General features: G+C 41.9%; 1 protein-coding gene across 3 annotated transcripts in view; it reads left to right on the top strand.

Moving 5' to 3' along the window:
* The first annotated feature begins 917 nt into the window (after positions 1–917).
* CDCA7 (cell division cycle associated 7) overlaps positions 918–10,301 on the top strand; it is a 12,661-nt gene continuing 3,277 nt past the window's right edge. Inside the window, exons 1-8 of one of the 3 annotated variants that reach the window (XM_011357396.2) lie at positions 931–1,087; positions 3,739–3,864; positions 4,283–4,519; positions 7,084–7,320; positions 7,604–7,681; positions 8,541–8,741; positions 9,134–9,271; positions 9,862–10,011. In XM_011357396.2, the coding sequence (XP_011355698.1) occupies positions 1,067–1,087; positions 3,739–3,864; positions 4,283–4,519; positions 7,084–7,320; positions 7,604–7,681; positions 8,541–8,741; positions 9,134–9,271; positions 9,862–10,011 (1,188 nt within the window). In that variant the 5' untranslated portion in view covers positions 931–1,066. Of the gene's footprint in view, positions 1,088–3,738; positions 3,865–4,282; positions 4,520–7,083; positions 7,321–7,603; positions 7,682–8,540; positions 8,742–9,133; positions 9,272–9,861; positions 10,012–10,301 lie in introns of all 3 variants that reach the window. The other 2 variants (XM_023529436.1, XM_011357404.2) reach the window with 2 other exon arrangements.

Raw genomic sequence — 10,301 nt, 5'->3', positions numbered from 1 at the left:
GGAGGAAAATGAGAGTGTTTCCATTTCAAGCACTTATTTTAAATGTAAGATTATAATTAGGGTCTTTTAAAACAACCCAGTTTATTTTACTTTTTCTTCTGAAAGCAACTTTTTTTTTCCTAGTCTTTACAAAAACTTTAAAAGCCTCACACTTTTTTTCGTCGTAATGTCAGATTTGAGTCAAAGGGCAATGAAAAACATCTCACGTTCATTCTGATTTAGATAATTCTAAATTCTGACATGAGAAAGGATCGCCATATCACATTAATAGTCTTGAGCTCCTTTCCACAACAGATCATCTCTAAAACTTTATCTCATAAATGTTAACAGCCGCGCCTTTTATCTAAATTAAAAACCTCAAGTCTTAGGTAAAAAAACAACTCGGCTTTCCGTGCTTTCTGTTAAGAAAGATCAGGATTTGACGCACTTCACTGCTTTAGATAATGGCGTGGCTACCAGATAAGAAGTGCTACACCCAGGGTCAATGACTGGGCTAATAAAGGGTGGAGTTCGTGCTTGATTCTTTGATTTTTGCTTTTAATAATGTAAAACGCACGCCGCAATGAAAGCGCTAAGCGCCGAGACCTTCAGGACTCTCGCGCCGCTCTCCATCACCTTCATCTTCACAGTTGCTCGCCCAGCCCCGGAATTCATGCAAATCAGTCTGCTATCCCTGGGGCAATACGAACCACTTTCGCGCCATTCGCTCAGGACCGTGCAGCAACGTATAGAGAGAGTCATGGAGCCCTAAACGCCCACTTTTTCAAGACGGATTTTACGCGACTCCAAAGCTATCACTTACATTTAGACTATTTTGGCAGGCTCTTTTTCTCCTGGGGCTGAGCGGGTCACGAGCCCGGGCGAGCCGTTACCACAGCTTGCAGGACCTGCGCCCAGCCCCGGGAAAGCCGGCCGGAGCCCCGCCCCTCCCGGCCCGGGTCTGGGCGCCCCGCCCGCCCGCCCGCCCGCCTCGCGGCTCGGGCTGCTACTGCTCGGTGGGACCGCGGCGCGCGTGGCTACTCCGCTCTCCCAGTTGCAAGCACTGGCCTGGGCGCCGGCCGCCAGCATGGACGCTCGCCGCGTGCGGGTGAGGGCTGGGTGGAATAACCCGAGGGTTTGGGCGCGGCGGGTGCTGGGCTCGGGCCGACTCTCTCCGACTCTGCGGACGGAGTGCTGCTTATCAACTACTGGCGGTCCTGGGAGGTTCCCGTTTAGGCAAGCCCCAGGTTTTGTGCATTTGGGATAAGTCCGGGCCTGGGGCCATCCCCGCCCGCCGTGCACACCCAGCACGAGGGCAGTGCGGAGATTTGAGCGGTTTGCAGGATGGTTGGCAGCGCTGGGTTGTCCAAGGCCACGTGTGCCCAAGGTCCACGTGCGCCGGGGGCGGGACAGCTGCCGGGACCGGCGGGTCTCCCCATTGTGTCCGCGGGTCTCCCCATTGTGTCCGCAGGGCCCCCCCGCTGTGTCCGTCCGCCCGAACCGGGCTGTTGGAACGCGGAGGGGAGCAGCCGCACTCTCAGGTCCCTTGGAGTTTGCCCTGCAGTCCCCCAGCCTTTTGCTGCGTTTAGCTCCCGGCGGGTGGGCAGCTCCGCCCGTGCGCACTTGCCGAGGAACCCTGGGCGCGCTCTCGCGCCAGCCACTTGGCTTTAACCGCTGGAGGTCGATGGGTTTGAAGTTTAAAGGTCTTGCAAACCGTCTCTTTAGAATTTGGGTTGTGCACATGGGCGGACGTGTCTCTAGTCCCAGGCGATGCATTGCAGTTGGATGACTTGGTGGTCCAAACTGTTCCCTGCCATTTGCTATTTTCCCACTCCCTTCCCCACCCCCCAACCTTACTCAAGCTGCAGGACGTTGCCTGAATGGAACGTTACTTCTTGCTCTAACGGAAACCGGAAAGTAGGGTCTGCCCCAGGAGAGGTTAGAAGGTGGGGGCTGGGTGGAAAGGAAGAGCGTGACATACTTAAAATAAATATCAGGGGTGAGGCACACACGGAGGCAAGGGTTCTGGAGTGGGTGGGCGGGTGGGGGAGCTTCGAAGACAAATCTCTGGAACTAGGCTTTGGCTTTCAGGATGAAGAAAGCCATGTATAGCTCAGTTTGCAATCTGACGTGCGTGGGTTCAAATTTGGGCGATCATGTAACTTGAGTAATCCATTTTACCTTTCTGAACCTCAGTTTCCCCGTTTGTTAAGTGGGAATAATGAGCACCTTTGTTGCGAGGAAATAATCATAATGTGAAAGCATACTTAATGCCTGGCGCAGCAAACACCTACTAAGTGGTATTAGTTATTACCTGCCTTCCCCAAAAGTTTGTTTCAACCATGACTATTTGTCTTGTTTCTTTTATATCTTTTTCTCCAAACATATATTTGCATGGTAACAATTCTTGGCAAGTGCTGACTTGTTAAAGCCCAGCATAGATTTCCATGACAGCTTCCAACAGAATGCCTCCCTTGAGTCTGTCTTGGGCCTCAGACTGCTTGCAGATAGATTGATCAGTAAATGGTGATAATTCCTGCAGTAATACAAGAATACTTCTGTCTTAGGAGATTGCAGACCTGTTTCCTTTTGGCCCTATGATCTTGGGCAGTCTCTTTTACCTCCCAGGAGCCTTAAATTTTCTCAACGGGAAAAGAGAGGGTTTCTGAGATCTCTTTTAATAAGTAATACCTCTACCTGTTATATTTTCTTGTGTTTCCAGAAGGACAAAGGGCCCATAGCAAAGCTTGCCCTTTCCAATTTTTCAGTGTAAAAAGTAATTTCTATTCCCTGGCCATATTTAAGTAAAAAAATATAGGAATTAATAAAACACTTTAGAAATCTCATTAAATTTTAAATGCCAGAAACTGTCGTCGTTTTTAAATGAGATAGATGCCAGTTACATTTTCTGATTAGCAGTGCCAGGCTGTTGTGTTTGAATGAAAGAAGCATTTTCATATCTACAAGTAATTTGTGCCTTACTGAAAACTTAAGACTTGTATATCAAGGGGACTGCAGAAAGAGCTGAATATCAGGCCAGGCTAATAGAGCGCTAAAGTGGAATCAGACATTCTTCCTGGTTTTGGAGTGGTGTTTGACTTTAACTTGGCTCCTTGTACATTTGTTCATTGGGTTGATATATTTGATTTGTAAGGACTTGGGCTGAAATCACTACACACACACACACACACACACACACACACACACACACACCCCACCCCCCCACCGATTGAAACAAGGCCTTTTGGAAAGCTTGTCATCTTGAAGTAGAGGTACTGTCTAGTTTTCGTAGTTTGGAAAATTAGTATCACAGTACATAACCCAAAGCTGACATAAAAAGGCCTCATTAGCTTGATTTTGGCTGAAGGAGAGAAATCACTCTACCATTTTGTACTTTTGAAATTTTCTTTTAGAAGTACAGTCTAATTTTTTAAAGGCAGATTTTAGGAGTTTGGTATTAAGTTCCTTGAGAGCTTAGTATACTACTGAGAGCTTGAGGCCTCTTCAGGTTGGTAGAAGGTTAAGCTGTACAGATATTTGAATAAATTGAATATAAATGTCGCTACAATTTTTCTTCAGAGGAGCCCTTTTTAGGATTTTACCTAGTTTTTAAAAATTATTTGTACTAATTGCAAATCCCTTTTCTGTATAAGTGGCTATAGCTACTCTGCTGTTTGAACTTCCTAAACTCAAAAATGATGTCTTTACTCAGAAACTAGTGAGCATCCCACTTAATAGTATTGCCATTTCCATTTGCAGCCAAAGAATCGCAGAGTAAAGAAGAACTTCAAGAAATTCAGATATGTGAAGTTGATTTCCATGGAAACCTCGTCATCCTCTGATGACAGTTGTGACAGCTTTGCTTCTGATAATTTTGCAAACACGGTAAGTGCTGCCTAAGAATAAACAGAATTGAGTCTGCAGTGCTCAAAATGCCCCAAATGCTTTGTGCGTGATTAAAACTGCTTGCTTTTTGCCTACATTTCTATACAGTCGTTATGAAAATACAGTATGCACTGTAATTTCATTTCACTTTTTGCTGTGGTTCTAGGTAGTAATTGTTGGAGGTAGATTAGCTACTTATTCTATCCTTTTGAAATGTCGCCTAACCTAACATGCTTGATGATTTGCCATAACAACTCAGAAATCATTTGTAAACCTCTGAACCATTTTTCTTTGTAACAAAAGCTATTCTCTTGTAGTGCACTTGTAAATGTGATTTGCTCTCTGCACGGTTTATGGAAAATTGGTTCTTGAAAAAGGGGGAAAAATGCACAACCACATTTATTTATTTATTTTACAGAAACCTAAATTCAGGTCAGATATCAGTGAAGAACTGGCAAATGTTTTTTATGAGGACTCTGATAATGAATCTTTCTGCGGCTTTTCAGAAAGTGAGGTGCAAGATGTGTTAGACCATTGTGGATTTTTGCAGAAACCAAGGCCAGATGTCACTAACGAACTGGCCAGTATTTTTCATGCCGACTCTGACGATGAATCATTTTGCGGGTTCTCAGAGAGTGAGATACAAGATGGAATGGTGAGTTTGAGAATTTCACCAATATCAAGAAGTAAGGTACATTTCAAGGCATGACATACATGCTTTAAAAAAGTTTTTTTTCCTGTAATTTTTGTTTTAGTCATGCCAGAAGATTCTGTTGATCATTTTAAAATTTAAGGGTATTTTCTTCATGTCTTAAAGCAGTTTTTACTCATGTAGTCCTGCTCGTAAGCCTGAACGTTTTGTAGGCTCTGAAAATCTTGGAAACTGGTAATATAAAATTGGCCAACCTCCAGATTTCCATTGCCACAGAAATCCAGCCTAATCAGAAGAAGGACACATGTCCTCAAAATTAGCTACATTCACATTTAAGTTCAAGTGCCCAGTCCAGTGCCTGGCATAGAGCAGGCCTTTGGTAAATGTTCCCGTTGTGGAGCTATGCATCTGAAAAGCCTATGATAATTCATGTGCATGAGATTGTGTATTGTTAATGACAGTCAGGGCCCCTTCCTGCTTCCACTTTTGCTCCTTGGTCTGCTTTTCCTGTGCACACTGCCTTATCTTTTTAACCTCTATCCCCCTGCTCAGGCCACTGCTGCTGCTGATGCATCTCGGGCCCACTCTCCTTGAGCATACTGTTTATTTCTGCAGACGTTTTCTTGTTAGCAAGATTTTCTTGACAAAGGAAGCAGTGTGTTGATTTACAGTATGGTGCATAATCTTCAGCTCATTGTGGTCTGACATGGGTCCACTGCCTGGGACCACACTTGAGGGACACTGGCATAAGTGAGAGTGCCTGGCCAAGAAGTGTTTCATCACTGTCTAACTTCATGGTAATATAATATTTCTTCTAATAAGTGATGTTGCTCTAAATTGGTGCGTATTGGAGTTATTGCGAGGGCTGGTCTGCAAATCTGGATGTGACCCAAACATTTTCTATGGCCTGAATCACTTCTGGGTGTTTTTTCAGATCTTTGTAGATGTGGATTGTACTGATTAATGAAACGCCAATTGATTAAAAGTCTTAAGAACTCATAAAAGTTTTTTTGTCACTTTATATTCTCTCAGTTCATGACACTAAAAGTACATGGAGAGTAATAGAAGCTGTGATGATTTTAGAAATTTTTAAATTTAAAAATGGGTCTTCCCTTTCTGAGACTTTATGGGTGATATATTTTGTTCTCGTTTTTTATTTATTTAACCTCAACCATGCCTACAGTCAATTTTAGGATATTTTCATCACCCTAAAAAGAAACCTGTACCCATTAACCGTCACTTAGCATCCTTTCCCCACACCCTCAGTCCCTGGCCACCACCAATCTGTTTTCTATTATTATAGATTTGCCTGTTCTGGACATATCATATAAGTGGAATCATACAATATGTGGTCTTTTGTGACTGGCTTCTTTCACTTAGTGTAATTTTTTAAGGTTCTCCCATGTCATGGCATGTGTCAGTACTTCATACCTTTTTATTGTTGATCAATATTCCATTATGTGAATATACCACATTTATACATCATCGGTTGATAAATGTTGAATATGTTGGGCCATTTGTACCTTTTAGCTATTATGAATAACACTGATATGAACACTCATGTACAAGTTTTTGTGTGGATATATACTTTTGAGTATATAACTAGGAGTGGAATTGCTGGGTCATAAAGTAACTGTTTCACCTTTTGAGTAACTGACAGACTTTTCCAAAGTGGCTGTACCATTTTACATTCCAACCAGCAATGTATCTCCACATCTTCGCTGCATTTGTTATTGATTTAGCTCTCCTAGTGAATATGAAGTAGTATCTTGTGATTCTGATTTGCATTTCCCCAATGGCTAATTTTAATACATATTTAATGATAAAAACCTATATTACTTTGAAATATTTTTTTTTTTTTAATTTTAATCTTATAAAGTAGATTAGAGAGGTACCTAGAGTAGTCAGATTCAGGGACAGAAAGTAGCATTGTGGCTGCCAGGGGTTTGGGGGAGGGGGAATGGGGAGTTACTGTTTCATGTGTACGGATTTTCAGTTTGAGAAGATGAAAAGTTCTGAAGATGAACGGTGGTGATGGTTGCACAATAATAGGAATGTATTTAATGCCAGTGAACTGTACACCTAAACATGGTTAAAATGGTAAATTTTATGTATATTTTACCACAATTTTTTTAAAAAGTAGATTAAAACATTGACTCATCTTTAACATAGTTTAGTGTTAAAGCCATGTTTATGAGAGAACCCATATTCCTGTAGGAATTTTTTAAAAATACATAATGATCCATTTTTAAAGAAATTAAAAAGGGAGCTGAGATTTTCACATTAACAAAAAAAGCTCAGAACTGCTGGCCATGGGGCTGTGAAGATGGCTTATAATACTGTGTCCCAGAGAGGCTACCTAAGTTAAACTGCACTCAGATTTTGTTGTATTTATTTGTAATTTCGGAATTTGTTATCCAGAGCTGTCAATTAAAATGGACAAAGTGGTCAATTAAAATGTATTCGATGCAGGTGTCTTTTGTCCAGAAAGGATTTTGTAGTCATACTGGTGCAGCTTGTTCCACAATCAAAAAGTCACTAACGACTCCATTGTTCTGACGGCCTAGAGACTGCAGCCAGACCGTGCGGGCTGTAGGACTCGCAGTCAGTGCAGACATCCAGGACCTCTCCGAGTGGCCATGAAGTTTCCAACTCGAAATACCAGGAGAGCAGCCAACAAAAAAGCAGCACCCCCTGAACCCTCAGAGAATTCTGTGACTGATTCGAATTCTGATTCAGAAGATGAAAATGGCTTGAATTTTTTGGAGAAAAGAGCTTTAAATATAAAGCAAAACAAAGCGATGGTAGGTATCTGACCTGGAACGAACTCTTCCCAGGTCTTCTCTAAGCTACTTGTTGCTTATCTGTCAAGGAGTATTTTCAGTGTAGCTGTGAAGTCTTTACAATGTGTGCTTTAAAATATGTGTTCTTTCCATATACTTTTTTAAAATATCTATTAAAGTCTTGGTAAATGTGTAGGGAAAATCAGAAACTCTTTTGAGATGTGCTACAGTGATTTCCAGAGGTTGCTCATTTTCAGCAGTTATTCTAAACTAGTCATTTCTGTTTAATTTCCTTCCTTTTTAGCTTGCAAAACTAATGTCAGAATTAGAAAGCTTCCCTGGCGCATTTCCTGGACGGCATTCCCTCCCGGGCCCCAGTTCCGTAAGTGCAGATCCTTGCTTGTTCAGTAGTGTTTGGGGCAGGTCTAAGGGTAGGTTCGTTATGACATTCGAAACTCCAGTTTCCTTATTTTGTATGGTTTTATAGACAGGAAATACAGAAAACCTATACTGGATCTCTGGGGTCTCTTCCTTGCATCCTGGGGCAGGTGTGGCCTCCCTGTACCATGCTCATGCACTCGATCGCTTATTTTTCTCCTTCCCTCGTGCCGAGAATAAAAATCGAAAAAATTTTTTCCATATCCCCAGCATTAGCACATTCCTCCTACATGGTAGATGCATCATAATAGATGTTTTTAAAATCAGAGGAGGAAAAAATTATTTTCCTAACCAAGTCATAGCCTAATATGTGTGATTATATTCTGAAGAACTAAGCTGGTACCACTCAGGGGACTTTGGTGTGTCTGCTGTGGTACAAAAGAAAAGGCCTTTCCCCACCTCTCCTGAGGAAAAAGGGAAGAAGCAAGCAAGGAATGGAAGAAGGGAAACCATACATACTTTTCTCTCTTGTGTCATGTAGAAACAATGAGTATGTAAGAACTCAAGAGATGTTGTAGGAAAGGGTATTTTGGAAAATGAGATTCATTCTTACGTTTGTATTATGTAGATGAATAAGTAGATCATCTAATTTTGAGAGAAACTGGACTTGGTGTTACAAAAGCAAAATTATAATGGCTATATCATTTTGGGGGCTCATTTTCCATGAATTATAGAAAGAACAAAGATAATTAGAAAACAGAGCTCTCTTTTTTCTTAAAAGAAACAAAAAAAACATATAAGGAGAAGGTGAAGCTTCTCTTCCTTCTGGAATAAATGGGTTCCGCTGTATGTGTTTTGTTAAGCAACCAAAGACACCCCGAAGGCGTACCTTCCCAGGTGTTACTTCCAGGAGAAACCCCGAACGGAGAGCTCGTCCTCTCACCAGGTCAAGGTCTCGGATCCTCGGGTCCCTTAGCTCTCTTCCTGTGGAGGAGGAGGAGGAGGAGGAAGAGGATAAGTACATGCTGGTGAGAAAACGAAAGTCCATGGATGGCTACATGAACGTGAGTTTCCTGTGTCTGTGTTTGCTCTTCTGTTTTTCATCTTCTGTAGGCCCAGTGTCATATGCCTAGCATGGGTACACACATAGCCTCAACACCAAATGATTCATGTTAAACGTTCTCAAACTGTTGAGAATTATTAGTGTCGCACAAAGTTATTTGGTGGTTTTTGTTAGGAGGTAAGAGAGTTGTTTTCGTCTTCGACTTTTCTTAGTTGTAGGAATTATTTCTACGATGTCCTGTTATTTTTAGTAAACTTAAGACTTGCCTCCTCTTCATCAGTCTTAAGAGAAATTTCCAGGTTTAATTCTCTGAAGAAATTATAAATCAAGTATCTGAAATTCAGAGCCGGGGAGAGCCAGTAAGAGCACTGTTCCCTGCTTGTCATTATATAGGAAGACGACATGCCCAGAGGTCGTCGTCCTGGATCCATGACCCTTCCGCATGTAATTCGCCCGGTGGAAGAAATTACAGAGGACGAGCTGGAGAACATCTGCAACAGTTCTCGAGAGAAGATATATAGCCGTTCATTGGTAAAAAGCCTCTACGTTCTGTCTGAAAATGTAACCGTCTGGAGGAGAGGAAGAAAGCTTCCATCCTTAGAGTTTTGCTAATATTCTAAAGGTCTTAGCCTATAGGGTATATGCCTATGTGTTATTTTCATGTAAGAAAAGAGTTTTATAGCATCCTTGGGATTTAAGCCTCTTAATAAGTCTTCAGTAGCATTAAATGTTTTCCCTTGATTTAGAAGTTGATTCATTCACATATATTTACTGTGTATGATGTGTGTCTATATAGATTGGTACTGGGGATTTGATAGTGTGCTAAAGATAAAAAAAGGATTTGGGGCAGGGTTATTCTGCATGATAAGATCTTTTCCTGAAGAAAATTAGTTTTGATAATATTAACTATTGAGTCTGCCAATTGGATGAAATCACTTGAAGTACTTTTATTAAATACCCTGGCATATACATGTGTATGTAGATGTGAAATAAGATTCAGAATGTCAGATTCTACCCACAAAGAAGGACATTCTTTAAATATGCCATTTTTCTCTACTAAAAGCAGTAGTGGTTTTTTGTTTTGTTTTGTTTTGTTTTTCTTATTTGCTTATTATTTGTAGGGATCTACTTGTCATCAGTGCCGCCAGAAAACAATCGATACCAAAACAAACTGCAGAAACCCAGAGTGCTGGGGCGTTCGAGGCCAGTTCTGCGGTCCCTGCCTTCGGAACCGTTATGGCGAAGAGGTCAAAGATGCTCTGCTGGATCCAGTAGGTGCCTCGAAGGGGTGATCTGTGGACTTGAAGGCCTGCCATGAGCTGACAGGGCCAGAAAGACAGCATGGGTTGAACCCTTAGTGTTGTGGGTGTTCATTTCAGGAGAGCAGATGAATTCATAGCGTTGGTGTTACATAGTTGCGAGCCCCTTCCAGAGTGCTTGGGACCTGGCCGTTCTTCATTCACCCCTGGTAGTTTGCTGTGTGACTTTCTGAGCCTGATTTCCTAAGGGAACATTGGGCATGACGGATGGCTAATAACCATGTTACGATTTTTTTTTTTTT

This window comes from Pteropus vampyrus, unplaced genomic scaffold (assembly GCF_000151845.1).
Source record: "Pteropus vampyrus isolate Shadow unplaced genomic scaffold, Pvam_2.0 Scaffold2, whole genome shotgun sequence".
Taxonomy (NCBI): domain Eukaryota; kingdom Metazoa; phylum Chordata; class Mammalia; order Chiroptera; family Pteropodidae; genus Pteropus; species Pteropus vampyrus.
Note: the sequence above shows the minus strand (reverse complement) of the source record. Positions and strands in the feature narration are given on the sequence as shown.